General features: G+C 38.5%; 1 protein-coding gene across 6 annotated transcripts in view; it reads left to right on the forward strand.

Moving 5' to 3' along the window:
• FRAS1 (Fraser extracellular matrix complex subunit 1) overlaps positions 1–18640 on the forward strand; it is a 448933-nt gene that overhangs the window by 196117 nt on the left and 234176 nt on the right. For all 6 annotated transcript variants that reach the window (XR_014023287.1, XM_081304117.1, XM_081304120.1 and 3 more), the window contains exons 7-13: positions 2624–2707; positions 4409–4510; positions 4807–4998; positions 8831–8920; positions 11120–11155; positions 13003–13150; positions 18088–18231. Coding sequence is in view for 5 of the 6 variants with exons in the window: in XM_081304117.1 (XP_081160243.1) it covers positions 2624–2707; positions 4409–4510; positions 4807–4998; positions 8831–8920; positions 11120–11155; positions 13003–13150; positions 18088–18231 (796 nt within the window). In the remaining variant the exon portion in view is untranslated. The remainder of the gene's footprint in view (positions 1–2623; positions 2708–4408; positions 4511–4806; positions 4999–8830; positions 8921–11119; positions 11156–13002; positions 13151–18087; positions 18232–18640) is intronic.

The raw sequence follows: 18640 nt of genomic DNA on the forward strand, positions 1-18640 counted from the left end.
CCCCCTACTTCCCCAACACATGTTTCCCACTCATTTTATTGTTCTTGACATTATGGGCTTGGACTAGATGTGAAAAGATACTGAGGGAAGTGAAAAGCCAGAGTTGGCACTGACTGCCTCAAATAGCACACAGTGGAGGAACGAAGGACTAGAAAGGCAAAAGGTTGAGAAGATATGATGCTATTTATTTATTTATTTATTTATTTATTTCAGGAATTGAACTCAGGGCCACTCGACCACTGAGCCACATCCCCAGCCCTATTTTGTATTTTATGTAGAGACAGGATCTCACTGAATTGCTTACTGAGTTGCTTACTGCCTTGCTTTTGCTGAGGCTGGCTTTGAACATGAGATCCTCCTGCCTCAGCCTCCTGAGCCTCTGGAATTCCAGTCATGTGCTGCCATGCCTGGCTGATGTTTCTTATTTGTACTTTGAATTGCTCAGTCAAAAAAATAAAATAAAATAAAACAAAACAAAACAAAAATACAACATCTACAGGTTTTTCTTGGCAATGGCAGGAGGATGACTATGAGTTCTTGGTGATGGAGTTTTCATTTTTTTCTATATTTTCTAAGTCACTATAGTGGGAAGATATTTGGTCAAGAACTATCATTCTAAGCACACTATAAATTTCTCTATCATAATTATTTTTAAGGAATATTAAAAACCATAATTGAATATATCCTCACTAGTAGTCCCATCCCAAATTTTAATGGCATTAGTTATATTTTTTTGTATTGAGCCCTTGTGAGAACTCATATTAGTATGATATTAGATTTGGAGCAAACATTTTCTGTAAAGAATCAGATACTGAATATTTTCAGTTTTGAGTACCATCAAGTTGGAATAACTACTTAGTTCCACAATTGTAACACAAAACCATAGAACCTATATAAATGGATGGATGTTAAAACTTTAAAGAAAACATCATTTGCAAAAACAGGTGATGAGCTAGATTTGACCCACAGTCCATAGTTTGCTGCATTAGACTGTACATTTGGAAGGGCACATGTAGGTAGGCTAGAAAAAGTATTAAAGTATATGATAGCTACAAAAGTGTACTGTTAGAAAAACTTGACTGTAATTGTGTCTGTTCCAAGTTGATAAAGATGGATCAATACTAACTCTAAGCCTATTCAAAATTTATAATCATGACATTTGTTTCCTGTTTGTCTAACATTGTAGAAGGCTTTGTTCATTTTTTTTACTGCAATAAAATTACTAAATAAAGTATGACATCAAAATACTTTTATTTTACTTCCTTACCAAAATCCCATCAAGCTGAAAAAAAAATGTTATCTGAAGTCAAGAAGTGCTCAATTATTTCAGTGCCTGTTCAGCTTTCACATCCTCTATTAGACATCAGTGGTCAAATTGCTTTTTGTATAGAATAATACAAAAATAAACTACCTTAAAACAACAAAAAATAGTTGTTGGTTTAAATCTAGTGGTTGAGGCATTTGAAATGAATCCCTATTAGGTAGTAATGCATGAGTCCATCTGGTTATATAAACTGGGTTAAAGGACTACTGAGGTATGACTGGAATTTTCCATGAAAAATTAAGGTTTTGTGACCTCTCCTCTATCCCAAGTGCACTGGCTTTCCTGTTCTGGCAAAATGTGCACACAAGTAACTGATAGTACTGAGTCTCAGCTTCTGCTTCTCATAAGAGAAAGTGAAGTCAGCTGTTCTGGATGTATCTTCTGTCCAAGACCTACTACTTCTGGTTTGTCCTCACTCCTCTTCTCCTACTTTTAGCAAGTCTACCTTCCTGCAAGAGAAGAAGGCTGTAGTGATAATTCAGAGCAAGTAACTGACTCTTTGGCACTAATGAGAAAATGCTTACTATGAAAATTCTTTTAGGGCAGAAGAGACAAATGGTCTGATATTCTGGGGGCAGGGTAATCCAGGTGAGAATATAGGGATAGTATACTGTGGAGTGGGTTGTTTGGGGGTTGAAACTCTCTTCCCCACATTGCTCTGCACTCGTCTATTTTCAGATTTCTGGAAGTATGACCAATTCTTGCTCAAGTTAAGGACCTTCCTAATGCACATATATATTAATATGTGGATTTATATACAGATGCCAAAGAATGGTGAAGTAGTTGATCAAGGAATGGTTACCTCCACTTTTGAATTTAGAGGTCACTTAGGAAGACTCTGAGTTCCCTTAAGTGTTGGCAAGGTTGTGCTCTAAATTCTGTTCCAACCATATGCCATTACTAGGTCAGCTGTATAACTTTGGGCAAGTCACACAACCTTTCTGCTCTTACTATTCTCATTTGTGAAGAAGGAATAAGAACATCTACTTCATAGGGTCATGTAAAGCACTTACAACAGTGCCTAGAAGAAAACCAAGTGCCATTGTTATTTTTGTTCTTATTTGTTCTTAGAAGGGAACAGGACTTGAGGCATATATGAACTTTTTAAAGATTCACACTGACCTTGGAAGTACTAATTCCTATCAGAGCCCCAGGTGACTAATAAGTGCTAAATGAGAGGAAATTGCTATAATGGATGCTGAGGCACATGGTTGAATTGGCTGTGAGTGAAACCTTCCTATCAGTGTGGATTTTATTAGTATCTCCTTTTGATGGATTATTCTTTCTTTTGGTGTTAAGGATGAAATTATAGTCCGAGACACTGGAAATTGCTGCCCCCAATGCTCTGCACAGTCCTGCTCTGTAGCTGGCCAAGTCCACAAGGTAAGATTTGATGCTCATGTATGTAGGTGTTTTGACACACATTCTCACACGTCTACCCTGCACCCGCCAACCACCATGCCTCCCCGCCCTCACATCTGACTCTTTGCCAGGATTAGTAACTCAGTACATAAACGGCTTTCTTCTCTTCATGGAAAGCCTTTATGAAAAAAATAAGTTGAAGGGGATTAGAAATACAAGGGAATGTGCTGGCAAGCAGTACCTGGTTTGTGAACCTTGGTGAACTTACTGTTCATACATCTTGAAGGGGAAAAAAGGACTATCGTTGGTCACCATCAGGTTACACCGAGATTTCAGGCTCTAGGAATGTCTGTCTGCAGACATTGGCTGGATTTTATCCACTGATATTCAGAGACTACTTCCCCACCACCTACCCTGGGAGGAAACATGGGAGCAGCAGAGGCAGGCAAGAGGCTGGGAGTAGTGGAAACCGCAACTATGAAGATACTTTTGGAATAATCTAGACACCTGTGTCTAACCCTACAGTGGGTACTACATAAAGATGAGTTCAACAGATTGAATGATGGTGTGAATGTTCTGTCTTAAAAGTGCCTGACTGAGTCAAAAGAATGTTACATTGTTCTAAAGCAAGGAACAGCTAAACAGAAATAGGAATTATGGCTGTCAGTAGAGAATCTGGAACTAAGTATTTGGGAATAAAAGTTTCACAAATTCTAGAAGTGTCTCTTGAAATATGAATGCAAGAAGCTAACTGGGATAACTTCTGTATGTGCTGAATATGCACTGTCAGACACAGTAGGCATGCATATACGCGGCTTTTGTGATATTCTTATCTACTGTAAACAGGTATCTGTCACGGTAGTTGTATTTGTTATGACATTTTTGGCTGCAAGTAACAGAAATGCCCCTCTAACGGTGGCGAAAATTTTAACCTTTGTTATCTCATTTAACAGGAAGTCCAGAGGGGGTTGGGGCTGTAGATCAGTGGTAGAGCGCTTGCCTCACAAGTGCGAGGCACTGGGTTTGATTCTCAGCACCACATAAAAATAAATAAATAAAGGTATTGTGTCCATCTACAACTAAAAACAATATTTAAAAAAAAAAGAAGTCCAGAGTAGGGCAACTGCAGGGTTGAATGATTCAGGTCTCAGCGATATCTTCACATTGCCATTTACCTTCATCTTGTCCCCTCAAGTCCCCAAGGTGGCTTCCTTTGCAGGCAGCTCATCCTCACATGATCATTACACAAATTGGTGGAGAAAGGAGTAGGAGGGTAACCTCTCCCTTGACCTCTACCACTTAGCAAACTTAATTATAAGGTCTTCTTGGGTAGAAATGTCTGTGCCTTAGCTGCAAGGGAAGCTGAGAAAATGGGCATATGGCAGTGAGAGGTGGATCTCCTGGAAAAGACCTAAAGAATGTCCACAGGGGACACAACCAACTGGGCCTTCCTACTCATCTGTGTGCCGAGGCCTCTACATGCCTGACCTGGACTGGGCCCTCAACATATCTGGAAATCAGTATAGTCAAATGAAAATTCATCTAAAGTTTCCTTTGGATAATTACTGATGTTTTCTTAAAAGCCATTCCTACCTATGTCACTTCTCAGGAGCACAGTCAATTAGCTCCATTAAAAAAATAAATAAATAAAAGATTTTGGCATCTTATGTTTGGTGTATGTGACATTTGGTGTTCCACTTTCTTTTCTTCTTTCTTCCTCAGCATGGTGAGCAGTGGACTGAAGATGCCTGTACAACGTGTACCTGTGACCAGGGTGAGGTCAGATGTCACACACAGGCCTGTCCACCCCTGAGATGTGAGAAGGTATTTGAGAGTGTGAAGCTTGAATTTTTTAAGTTTGATTCTGGGTCATTTAAGAAATGCATTTCTTAGTGTAGTGTGTCCTTTGAGGGAAGCAAGTTTTATAATGTTATGTAAAGATATGAAAGGTCTTTTTCCTAGGAAGGAAGATTGAGGTGGAAGGGAGCTTGCATCCCCTGGGTCAAGTAGTGGGTTGTGTTGTACACATCTGTCTGTGTCTGATGTCCTTCTGCCCTTCGGCTGGGGTTTTCCACTGCCTTCGAGGATTGCTCTTCCCTTGCCATTCTTTGTTTCCTCAGGGTCAGAGCAGGGCTCGGCATCATGGGCAATGCTGTGAGGAATGTGTGTCTCCCTTCGGAAGCTGCACATCTAATGGAATTGTGCGGTACCAGGATGAAATGTGGAAAGGTTCAGCTTGCGAGTTCTGCGTCTGTGACCGTGGGCAGGTAACCTGCCAGACTGGAGAGTGTGCCAAGGTGGAGTGTGCCCAGGTAAGAAGCAGAGGGATTCCTCTCTGGGCTGTAGCAGCTCCTTCTGGCGGGATGGGTGGACCTGCGCCAGTTCCTTACTTTTTGGCAGAAGAGGGGACCGTCAGGTTGATTCTCATGTTTCAAGGGGCCTTTTAACACAAAGATGCTGTGGTGTAGAGTGAATGTCACTATTTGTTGAGACTAGCTTTCCGCTCTCTGTGCATCTGGTCAGATTGGAAGCCCTGAGCCAGAGACATGAAAGGCAAGGACATGACATGGGACATCAGCCTATTGGTCAGCAGAGCTGGACCTCATTGCTGGTGGCCTGCCTGGTTCATCACGCCTGCAAAACAAGGGTCTACAGGTGTGCCCGGGGCTGGGCTTCTGCTGCAGACCCCACTGGCTGCATTTAGCAGAAAGGAGTTCTGGCACCTGGGGACTGCTCATGTGGATGAGGAAAGTAAAGAAAACAGCTTTTGTTTTGTTTTCAAGAGAGAGCAAAGGGGACCTCATAAACAATTAACTCTGCTGACCTCCGTTGACTTCTGCTGTCTGCAGAATTTCTAGAAGCTTCTAACAAAGCTGCGCCTGTTTGGACTGTAGATATATATTTTAAGGAAATTACTTTTTTTTCCCCTTTGAACTCAATTTTGACCCATGGCAATACAAATTGCTTTGAAAGTCGGCTTCTTCTCCCTGACGGCTCCCATCCGCCCCGCCAGTTTCCCTCAGGGCTGTGAACTTGTGTAGATGAGGGGAAACTGGAAAGATCTGAAGCAGGGGGTGTCAGTGAAGACATTTTTTCTTTCTAGTTCTTCTCCCTGATTTCTCAGCTCTTCACAGCACTGAACCTTAGGAGGAACAACCTTTCAAACAAGGCTGTCATTGACAGGGTAATTTTTTACTCTGCTTCCTACTTCTTGGTCTCGGCAGAGTGGAAACATTTAGATAAAGAAGATCTTGCTAGTTTGCAGATCTATTTTCTGCCCCCCACACCTTTTCATTTCTTTTTCTTTATGTTAGGGAGTCAGAATGGTTGGATGAAGATGAGAAGAAACCTAATAAGGGCCCTTTTCTTTCTCTCTCTCAGGCTGAGGCAAGGTTTCCTTCACTTGGCAGCCCTCCTGGGGGATGTTGGATTATTTTCTGAGTTAAATTGTCTAAGATCCCAAGATTAATGGAAAATAGGAAGAGATGACCCTAGTAGGGAGTTTCCTTTAGCCATCTACTTTCAGTGAGCTCTGAACAGAGACAGAGTCTTACTCCTACCTTCTGGTTAGTATGTTTCAATGGTAATAAAAAGATGACTAAGACACATTCTAACCTCAAGAGTTCCCAGGCTTTGGGGGAAGTCAGATGTATAAACAGAAATACTGCAGCACCAAGGATTATGAAAATATGAATTAAATGCTTTAGGAGCTTCCCAGGGAAATTACTGTCTATCAAGGGAGTAGTGAAAATGCATTACAGTTATTTTTTATTGAATTCTACTCCACTTTCTGCTTCCGTCTCTGAAATATCAAGGTCATTTGATTTCTAATCTTGGACACCAAAGGTGGGTTAAATGTTAGTGTCAGCACATCTAGGAAAAGATGCAGAAGCTTCTAGGAGAGGCCAAATTGTGCAACTTTGCCATTATTATCATTATCACATTTGCTATCAACACTAATATTTCTGAATAGCATTGAAACCAGCACATGATTTTTATTTGTTAAAATAGGGAAAAAATGGTATGATCTTTGTCTTTGTTATCCAATCAAATCCCTAAACATTGAAACATAAATAAATCAGTGGTAGAAAAATACCACATGATGGATTTCATTTTTCTGTATTTTATAAAGTCTTTGAACATAAATTCAGATAAAGTCAAATTACCTTTTTTTTTTTTTTTTTTTAAGGACCTACATTCACATCTGAGGCATGATATAGTGGGGGAAATGAAGCTTGTAGAGAAATGCAAGGAAGAGTGTAGGCATGCCTACATGTCAGGAAAATTCCCTTGAAAGAATGTTTACTTTTCCAATGGAAAAGTAAATGAATGGAATCAGATTTGACTTTGGTCTGATGGATGAAGGTGGGGAAAGAGTAGCAGATTCAATCTGACCTATGTAGAAGAATCATCTTGAAAAAGGAAAGAATAAGTTTTGTTTCACAAAACAATTTTGTTCACAGCAAAAGTCAAATGCTAATTGGAGCCAGCTCTCGCTTCCCCTCTGCAGTGAACTGATGTGGTTTGGGGCCACTGGGCTTCTTCTATAAATAGCAAACCTATTTAGAATGACTACCTCACCAAAACCGAATCCTTGCTCTCCAGGAGCAGGGCCCTTTGGTATTTACCTTATAGTTGAAAGCTCTGTGTAGCCACCTTCTTGTCTGTGTGCTATGGCGGGCACTCCAGAACTCCTCCTGTGTTTTGTTTTTAATAGGAGTACACAAATGCTGCCTTATTTCAAAGTATTGTTTTAAGCAACTTAGATTACATGCATATAAACCCCTCTATATACTTTGAAAGCAAATTTCAATCTGTTTCTTAGTGATGCCTTCACTACCAGCTGATTCTTCGAGTTTCTGCAAAACAATTTATATGTAAATATGTCTGATCCCTTTAGCACCCACTGCTCTCTGCTGGCCTCTGATAGGCATGAAATTTTGATGGACAGTCATCTACATAACTCCCTTCTTTTTGAAATAACTTTTTAGGCACTATAAAAAGAACTAATCATTCTTGTCTTTTTATGTTTTTTTGGAAGTTCATATTTTCTTTCATTGAAATAATATATATTCATGCTGGAAATTTTGAAGACAGACTCAAGAAAAATAGAAAAGAGACTTAAAAATCCATGCAACAACCCAAAGACAACCTATGTTATTTCTTTATATTTATCTTTAGTTCAGTGTTCACAAATATAAAATGTCATCATGATTATTTTGTTTATGTAGTTTTTATTTAATATGGCTTCTGTACCTTTAAATATAATATAGACCCCAAATTAAATATTAAATATCTAAAGAAATATCATTCTTTCAAAATAGATGTATCTTTAGAAAGTAGAACATTCTTTAAAGCATACTCTCTACCCTATAAGTATTTGATATTAGGGTATGCATATGGCAAATTACACTTTGTATTATTAATAGATGATTCCCTGAAAGATAGGACTACAGTGAAATTATACTTTCTAAAGCCATAGAATTCTGAATTACTTAATTTTTAAACAGCAAGCATTTATTATTTTTTCATTAAAATCACAATTTGAAATTATTGATATTGGGGCATTAAAGTGACAAGATTTTGTTAGTCAAACATCTACCCTTTAAGTGTGGCATTTCTTTTCTGCATAATTTTTAAAAGTTAGATGTGAGTTGGCTAACAGTACAAGTTTCACAATGCTGAATAAAAATCAGTTTATGCCTGAGACTACATCTCTGTGTAAAGAGATCTGTATCTGATTTTTGTATTCAAGGAAAACATGTTGCTGTGATTTGCCCACTGTTGATGAAACCAGAGTCCTAAGTTCTAATCTTGTGTCTTTAAGGCAACATGATCCTTTCCTGAAACTCACCTTTCCAAGACTGCAACAGGAACCTTGGCCATTCTTTGTATTCATGTGAGCCTCTGCTCATACATTGGCAGTTGGGGGGTGGGGAGGGCAGGGATCACAGCATAGGCATCAGAGAAGCAGCACTTGGTGCCACAGTACTAGACCTTCCACAGGAAGACAGCACAAGGAGACCAAATAAAGGGTATATCAAGGTTTCTCACTGCAGTCAGGGCATCCAGCTTCTCACAATTTAGCACTGCTACCTGAACATGCTAATTTGATGTGTGCCACTACAAATCCTATTTCTACAGGGAGAAGAATTAATTCACTTAGATGGAAAATGCTGTCCTGAATGCATTTCTAGGAATGGCCATTGTGTGTATGAAGAAAAGACAGAATTTGTGAGTATCAGGCTAATAACTCAATATCATTAAAAATTAATCATTTGAAATTAACTTTAGAAGGGGACCTCTATTACATTCTAGTTTCCTTTAACCATTCATTTGTTCAGGAGATATTTTTGTGTGTGCACCTAGTATGTGCCAGGCACTGGGATATAGAAGTGAATGCAACAGGCAGAGTCCCTGTTTTCATGGTGGAACATACTATCTAGGGTGGGGACACAGACCCCACCTACCATTACAGGTGCTGATGAGTACTACCTAAAACTATAAAGCAGCCTAAGTAACTGGGCTTGGTTGGGGGACAGTTTTCTTTTACATAAGATGAGTGGGCAAGTCCTCTCACACAGAGAAATTTGAGCAAAACCTGAAGGAAGTAAGGGAGTGAGCCACCTATATGTGTGGGGGACACACCAGGGATAGGGACCAGCAAGTTCAAAGGCCTTGAGGCAAAAGCATACTTGACATATGTAAGTAGTAGCAAGATGAAATATACCAAGAAGAGAGCAAAGGAGGGTAAAGGAGTTGGAGATGAGGCTTAGAAGGTGGCCTGGAAGCCAGTGTCTTTTACCCTGAAGCAGATGAGAGCTGCTGGCTGGTTCAGGGGGAGGGGTTGTTTGAAGTCCAGCAGAGCCATGATCTGACTTAGAAAGGATCAGTTTGGCTGCCATATAGACAACAAGGCTGGAAGTAGGTGGTCCGGTTCGGAGATGTTTGCAGTAGTCCAGATTAGGAGTAACATTGGCTTAGACTCGGGGGAGTGGTGAAAGTGGTCAAAATGGATCAGGCCCTAAATTTATTTTGCAGATAGAAATGACAGGATTTTGATGGGATTGGATATGGGATGAAACTTCACTTGCTAAAGTTTTATTTCACATCATGTCTGTAAATTGTTAATTATATAACACCAAGGAAAAAATATTTAGTGCTTCAAATTTGCCCTATTTTGGGGGGCTGGGTTTGTGGCTCAGCAGCATAGCACTTGTCTTACACATGGGGGGCACTGGGTTTGATCTTCAGCACCACATAAAAATAAATAAATAAAAATAAAGGTACTGTGCCCAACTACGAATATATATATACACACACACACATATGTGTATATGTATATATGGTGTGTGTATATATATATATATATATATATATATATGAGGTATATGTATATTTGCGAGATAAATATATATTTGTGATATATATATATATATATATATATATATATATATATATATATATATATATATATTTGCCTTTATAGCTCAAATTTTCCACATGGGGTTTTAAAATGTTGACAAATTCATCATGTTCTTCAAAACATGTCAATTGATCAAAAGTACAACTCTTTCATTGACCAATCAGAATAGGATAATAAAAATTAGGATGAAGTGCTTTGACTGGTGAGTGATTGGCAGGTGGATTGCAGCCTGCCAGCCTGCCAGTGTTTCTGTGTGTTCTGGGGAGGCAATGTGGTGTATGAAAACAGGGCAGGCTCTAGGTTCCAATCCCTGCTCTGCCACACACCAACTGCGATGTTGGGTAAGTTACTGGGTCCTCACTGTAAGGTAGGGATAACATCAGTACTCACCTGGTGTGGTTATTGAGTGTCGAATGCTTAAGACAGCACCTGGCATATTGAAAAGAAAAACTGAAAACAATGGCATTGTCATTATGCTGTTGTTCTTGCTCCTCTCATAGTTGTATTTCATAGTTTAGATGTCCTAATTTTAAAAGAATTTCAGAGATTTAAAGGTTCCCTCCAAGTGTTGATTTTGTATTTTCTCATTTTATCGATTTTCCCACTCATTTTTGGAAGTGAATTAAACTCACTGGATTTAAAGAAAGCCAAATTTTTGTAAATAAGTACAAATCTCCACAATGCTCTGGTAACAAACAAAATTCAAGGATTCACCTTTAGAAATTTAGACTACTTGACCAGGAAGCCCTTTATAGTAAGGGGCATTGGAGCCAAATGCTCGACCACAAGGCAAGAATGAGTACTCCAAACTCTTTCTGCTGCCTGTTATCGTCACCTTATTCTTTGCTTGTTTTTAATATAGATGGATTTTATTTCTATTCATAACAAGTCAATGAAATCACACATTATTTGGGAGAAAATGGATAACTCCTAATGAAAAAATAAATAGATCAGCATAATGATGTTTGTAGTAAGGAATTAATGAATACATTTCTCTTTGTTCTTAGATATCCTCAAATGCAGGTGAAATTAAATATATTCCAGTAAGTATAGATTTTTTTATAAAATTTTTAAAATAATCATCTGTATGAACTACTATGGGGAAAAAGTAGCTTAGTATTTTTGACAGCCTCATTTGGTGGCACCATGGTCCGAATTAATGATCTTGATGATAACTAAGACTTTCACCATTACATTTTTTGCTCCTTCCCTTGCCTTATCGCTTTTTGTAACTGACATTAACACTAATTACCAATACCTACTTAATTATACTCTTTCCCTTTCTTGTGATGATTTTCTCCTCGTGATTTTCCACTGTCAGTGTGTTTTGAGGCATTGAAAAACCATCACTGCATAACTCCAAGAAGACTTTATACATGGCATTATCCATGTGGGATCATTAGCAATGCAGTGGGTACATTGCAGCCATCATATTCTAGAGGGGACCCTGAGCCACTCAAACAGTTTTAGTTTTGATTTATTTTTAACAAAGGAATTTTGATTTATTTTTAACAAAGGAATGTTTTATAAAACAGTAGAATTGATCAGCTCATTATCTAAAATAAGTTTTACATATCCAAAGCTTCTTCTGGAATGGTATTTAACAGTTTTCTTGTCTCAAGTTATCTATTCAACTTAAAACTCATTAGGTTTTTTTTTTTTTTAATATGCTTAGCTTTATTGTATTTTCCAGTCTGTCATTGTGGATTTTCAGCTACTTCAATATAAAGTCTTTATTTTTCCTTGTCTCTGAAATGACACTGAGGCCTACCTACAGCACATTGTTAAAGGTGGTATCATTAAGCATTTTGTCATTGAAGAAGGAACTTCTTGGATTTGTTCAGTGTTCGTTCCCCCAACAATGCTGAGCACTGGTTCCCTCTAAATTGTTTACAAGACAGTGTTGTGTGGCATCTCTTAAAGGGAAAGTGCAAGCATGTGGATTCACACAAACAAGCTTTTCATTTTGGATGTTAGGAATAAGGGGAAGGAATCCAGGCTGCCTTAAAATGGAAGAACATCACTTCTGCCTTTTCAAAATGATATTCCTCAGCATTCTAACGTTTCCATTTTGTTGAGTACTGTCACATTAACTGAGATACAAAACATCAGTTAGCTTAGTGAACATCTGTTGACCTTTGTTTGGAAATCCACTCTCCTGTACTGTCCTATTTTCCTTTCCTCATTATCTCAGTACATTCTGGTAAGGACCTTTGCCTCTGTTCAGTCTTCAGGCTGAGTGGGATAGTGAGCAACAGGGGATTGTTCTTAGAATCGCTTTGGATTGTCTGTCAAACCGTTCATGTTTATTGCCATAAATTCCTTGTCCAAGAGAGATATTTCATTGTGGGAAAGCTCATGGCACATCTACCACCCACAAAAAACAGCCCTCAATTTTAAGAATACAGTGACCTGCCTGCTGCTTTTTCAACAGCATTGAAATCAAGGTTCCCACTGTTATTTAATGATTGTATTTAAGGTACCTGGTTATCACTAGGTGCATTGTAATCCCCCTGCTGTCACAGGTGTGTGTGTGTGTGTGTGTGTGTGTGTGTGTGTGTGTGTGTTTTTGTGTATGTAAAATAGGTTGAGAAACAAGTTTTGGAAGTGTTTATATATTCTGGTAGCCCTTAGAGTACTTTCTTAGTTTATCTCAGAGTCTGCCTAAAAATCATTCAACTGGTGCTCTTTGTCAAAAGAAACCAACAATAAACAAAGAAGGAGAAATTTTGCCATTTTAGTGTGGGACACCTCTGCTATGTCCTGTTCCAGAGCTGGTATGGGTAGAGTGGTGAGTGCCTTCTCTCTGTCCTTATGGATATGGGAAGTTCCTTACAGATTCTGAATCCATGCAACCTGATTCCATTGTCATCCTTTCTGTTCCATGCAGGAGGGTCACAAGTGGGAAGATGGTCCCTGTAGGGTGTGTGAGTGCCGGGGCGCCCAGGTCACTTGCTACGAGCCCTCTTGCCCGCCATGTCCAGTGGCCACCCTAGCCCTGCAGGTGAAGGGACAGTGTTGCCCAGATTGTACTTCAGGTGGGTCCATGTGCCGTGTATTTCTGATAAAATGTTTTTTCTGGCAAAAATTTCAGGGAAATTCTTTTTCTTCCTTTATGTCTTTCTCTTTAGTCACTTGATTTGAGAGGATTTCCCCCCCCCCTTAATTTTTCTTTTTTTTAATATTTATTTTTTAGGTATAGTTAGACACAATATCTCTATTTTGTTAACTTATTTTTATGTGGTGCTGAGGATCTAACCCAGTGTCCTGCACATACAAGGCGAGTGTTCTACCACTGAGCCACAACCCCACCGCCCCCCCCACCCGCCTTAATTTTTCTAACAAAAAATTCTAGTGAATCTTCACCCTATAATTGACAAACTCAACTGATTACAGTTGTGTGACCTTAGGCATTGCCCTCATCTTAGTTTTCTTTTTTTTTTTTTTTTTGATTTTACTTAAGAGTTTTATTCATAGTTTTTTTTTTTTATTGTTGGTTGTTCAAAACATTACATAGTTCTTAATATATCATATTTCACAGTTTGATTCAAGTGGGTTATAAACTCCCATTTTTACCCCGTATACAGATTGCTGTATCACATCAGTTACACTTCCATTGATTTACATATTGCCATTCTAGTGTCTGATGTATTCTGCTGTCTATCCTATTCTCTACTATCCCCCTTCCCCTCCCCTCCCCTCCCCTTTTCTCTCTCTACCCCCTCTACTGTAAATCATTTCTTCCACTTGTATTATTTTTCTCTTACCCCTCCTTTCCTCTTATATGTAATTTTGTAAAACCCTGAGGATCACCTTCCATTTCCATGCGATTTCCCTTCTCACTCCCTTTCCCTCCCACCTCTCATCCCTGTTTAATGTTAATCTTCTTCTCAAGCTCTTTGTCCCTACTCTGTCCTTGGTTACTCCCCTTATATCAAAGCAGTCATTTGGCATTTGTTTTTTAAGGATTGGCTAGCTTCACTTAGCATAATCTGCTCTAATGCCATCTATTTCCCTACAAATTCTATGATTTTGTCATTTTTTAATGCAGAGTAATACTCCATTGTGTATAAATGCCACATTTTTTTATCCATTCATCTATTGAAGGGCATCTAGGTTGGTTCCACAGTCTTGCTATCGTGAATTGTGCTGCTATGAACATCGATGTAGCAGTGTCCCTGTAGCATGCTCTTATTAGGTCTTTAGGGAATAGCCTGAGAAGGGGAATAGCTGGGTCAAATGGTGGTTCCATTCCCAGCTTTCCAAGAAATCTCCATACTGCTTTCCAAATTGGCTGCACCAATTTGCAGTCCCACCAACAATGAACAAGTGTACCCTTTTCCCCGCATCCTCTCCAGCACTTGTTGTTAGACTTCATAATGGCTGCCAATCTTACTGGAGTGAGATGGTATCTTAGGGTGGTTTTGATTTTCATTTCTCTGACTGCTAGAGATGGTGAGCATTTTTTCATGTACTTATTGATTGATTGTATGTCCTCCTCTGAGAAGTGTCTGTTCAGGTCCTTGGCCCATTTGTTGATTGGGTTATTTGTTATCTTATTGTCTAATTTTTTGAGTTCTTTGTATACTCTGGATATTAGGGCTCTATCTGAAGTGTGTGGAGTAAAGATTTGTTCCCAGGATGTAGGCTCCCTGTTTCACACTTCATTTCAAAATCCTAGAAAAAGAAGAGCAAAACAACAGCAAAAGAAGGAGAAGGCAAGAAATAATTAAAATCAGAGCTGAAATTAATGAAATTGAAACAAAAGAAACAATTGAAAAAATTGACAAAACTAAAAGTTGGTTCTTTGAAAAAATAAATAAAATCGACAGACCCTTAGCCATGCTAACAAAGAGAAGAAGAGAGAGAACTCAAATTACTAGCATACGGGATGAAAAAGGCAATATCACAACAGACACTTCAGAAATACAGAAGATAATCAGAAATTATTTTGAATCCTTATACTCCAAAAAAATAGAAGATAGTGAAGGCATAGATAAATTTCTTAAGTCATATGATCTGCCTAGATTGAGTCAGGAGGATATAGACAACCTAAACAGACCAATAACAATAGAGGAAATAGAAGAAACCATCAAAAGATTACCAACTAAGAAAAGCCCAGGACCGGATGGGTATACAGCAGAGTTTTACAAAACCTTTAAAGAGGAACTAACACCAATACTTTTCAGGAAATAGAAAAAGAGGGAGAACTTCCAAATACATTCTACGAGGCCAACATCACCCTGATGCTTAAACCAGACAAAGACACTTCAAAGAAAGAAAACTACAGACCAATATCTCTAATGAACCTAGATGCAAAAATCCTCAATAAAATTCTGGTGAATCGGATTAAAAAACATATAAAAAAAATTATACACCATGATCAAGTAGGATTCATCCCTGGGATGCAAGGCTGGTTCAATATACGGAAATCAATAAATGTTATTCACCACATCAATAGACTTAAAAATAAGAACCATATGATCATCTCGATAGATGCAGAAAAAGCATTCAACAAAGTACAGCATCCCTTTATGTTCAAAACTCTAGAAAAATTAGGGATAACAGGATCATACCTCAACATTGTAAAAGCAATCTATGATAAGCCACAGGCCAGCATCATTCTGAATGGAGAAAAATTGAAGGCATTCCCTCTAAGATCTGGTACAAGACAGGGATGCCCTCTCTCACCACTTCTGTTCAACATAGTCCTCGAAACACTGGCCAGAGCAATTAGACAGACGAAAGAAATTAAAGGCATAAAAATAGGAAAAGAAGAACTTAAATTATCACTATTTGCAGATGACATGATTCTATACCTAGCAGACCCAAAAGGGTCTACAAAGAAACTATTAGAGCTAATAAATGAATTCAGCAAAGTGGCAGGATATAAAATCAACACGCATAAATCAAATGCATTCCTGTATATCAGCGACAAATCCTCTGAAACGGAAATGAGGACAACTACTCCATTCACAATATCCCCCCCAAAAATAAAATACTTGGGAATCAACCTAACAAAAGAGGTGAAAGACTTATACAATGAAAACAATGAAAACTACAGAACCCTAAAGAGAGATATAGAAGACCTTAGAAGATGGAAAAATATACCCTGTTCATGGATAGGCAGAACTAACATCATCAAAATGGCGATATTACCAAAAGTTCTCCATAGGTTCAATGCAATGCCAATCAAAATCCCAACAGCATTTCTTGTAGAAATAGATAAAACAATCATGAAATTCATATGGAATAATAAAGACCCAGAATAGCAAAAACAATGGTAAGCAGGAAGTGTGAATCAGGCGGTATAGCGATACCAGACTTCAAACTATACTACAGAGCAATAGTAACAAAAACAGCATGGTACTGGTACCAAAACAGGCGGGTGGACCAATGGTACAGAATAGAGGACACAGAAACCAATCCACAAAACTACAACTATCTTATATTTGATAAAGGGGCTAAAAGCATGCAATGGAGGAAGGATAGCATCTTGAACAAACGGTGCTGGGAAAACTGGAAATCCATTTGCATCAAAATGAAACTGAATCCCTTTCTCTCGCCATGCACAAAAGTTAACTCAAAATGGATCAAGGATCTTGATATTAAATTAGAGACATGGCGTCTGATAGAAGAAAAAGTTGGCTATGATCTACATACTGTGGGGTCGGGCTCCAAATTCCTCAATAGGACACCCATAGCGCAAGAGTTAACAACTAGAATCAACAAATGGGACTTACTCAAACTAAAAAGTTTTTTTCTCATCTTAATTTTCTTGTTGACAAAATATGCCTTATCTATGTTGTAAAAGTTCGGTGAAAATCAAATAACACGTTTGAAAACTTGTAAAGACCAATCTGTCTCCCAGTATTGGAAATACAAGAATAATTACACAAATTTTGTTAGGTACGTTTATTCTTTCTTATTTTAAGGTGAGCTATTAAGCAGATGGTTCCTTTTGGAGTTCTCAAATGGAGTTTTAAAGTTTAAAGACTCATTAATTTCTTCCAAAAGAAAATTTTATCTACTTGTTCTGCAATTCTGCTTTCAAATCACCTGGGGTTGAATTAGTTCCAGTTAATAATTGTTGGCAAGCTCTCGAGTTTCTGTGGCTGAGCAGTAATTCGCATATAAGCTTAGTCTCTCTTAGAGAAATGGCACTTTCTTCCATTCATATTTCATAATTAATTGTTTTCATCCATGGGCCACAGTTTTTCACGTTGGCAGTTGCTCTTGTTACACGCACCTTATTTTGGCTAATCACAGTGTTTCACTGGAGAGTTTATCAAGGGAAAAGCAAAGCAGCTTTATAGTTTAATTATGTTACCTTCACCACAGTGGCTCTTTGGGCTTTCCAAAACAAATATTTTAACATATTATTATGCATTATACATTGAAAATCAGGTCCTCGATGACTTCAGAACCTGAAAATAGTCTTTTGCTGACAATTAACACTAAGGTCAGTGATGCCCCCAATTACTGATAATGATATTTAAGATTCTGGAGAAAAAGAAGAAAATGGGCTATTTTGGAAAAGATAATAATCATTGTTTTTAAACTTTGTAGGTTTTCATGTCTGTCCTTTTTGTGTGTGCCAAGCTTAAGAGGAACATCTCAGATATTGTAAATTATTGATTCTGTTTAAATCACATACTGTGGAGAGAGTCGCTCCTGTTTCTAGAATCCTCTCAGCAGGTAGAGACACTAACGAGGCTGTTCTTTTAGCATCTTTAATTTGGGCTATGAAGGCAGTTGGTGGTATTTCAGACAAGGAGGGGTTCCTTAGAATCTTGTATTGAAATGCATTTTTCACTATTTGGGGGGGAACTTTTTACACCTCCATTCTACAGTTTTCTGTCCTTCATCTTGTCTGTCATACGTATGTATAAAGCCTGTGGATTCTTTTTCTGAAGGGTCTGAAAATATCCTAAGGTCTTGACCGAGCTCTTCTCCTCTTTGTCCTTAATTTCAGTCCGTTGTCATCCAGACTGCTTGACCTGCTCTCACTCTCCGGATCACTGTGACCTCTGCCAGGATCCCACACAGTTGCTGCAGAATGGACGGTGTGTGCACAGCTGTGGTCTGGGATTTTACCAAGCTGGCAGTCTCTGCTTAGGTATGGCCCTGGTGGGAAAGCTGGAGGTGAGACTGTGTAGTGGAGAGAGAGGTTCCTCGGAGACTGGTCTTCTCAAACGGAGGCTCAGTACTGTCAAGGAGGGGGTTGTGTATGCAGGAAATGCACAATATCTAAAAACCACTGGAAGGTGCTAATGCCATCCATTGGTTACTTGGCCTCTCCACCTTCAGGTCTTTCTTCTCACATTTAAAAGTATTTCAGTACTAACTGGGAAAAAGGTGGTCTGGAAGTCAATGGTTGCTAGGGAGTCATAGCTGGATTTGTTTCATTTTTGAAGACTTTCAAGGATAGTGATATCATTGGGATGTTTGGTGTCTTTTATTAAAACACTCATTTAATCCATGATAGAAATTTATAATTGACATAGTCCTTCAAAACTACTTACTAA

Source organism: Spermophilus citellus (genome assembly GCF_964194105.1).
Source record: "Spermophilus citellus genome assembly, chromosome: 8".
Classification (NCBI taxonomy): Eukaryota; Metazoa; Chordata; class Mammalia; order Rodentia; family Sciuridae; genus Spermophilus; species Spermophilus citellus.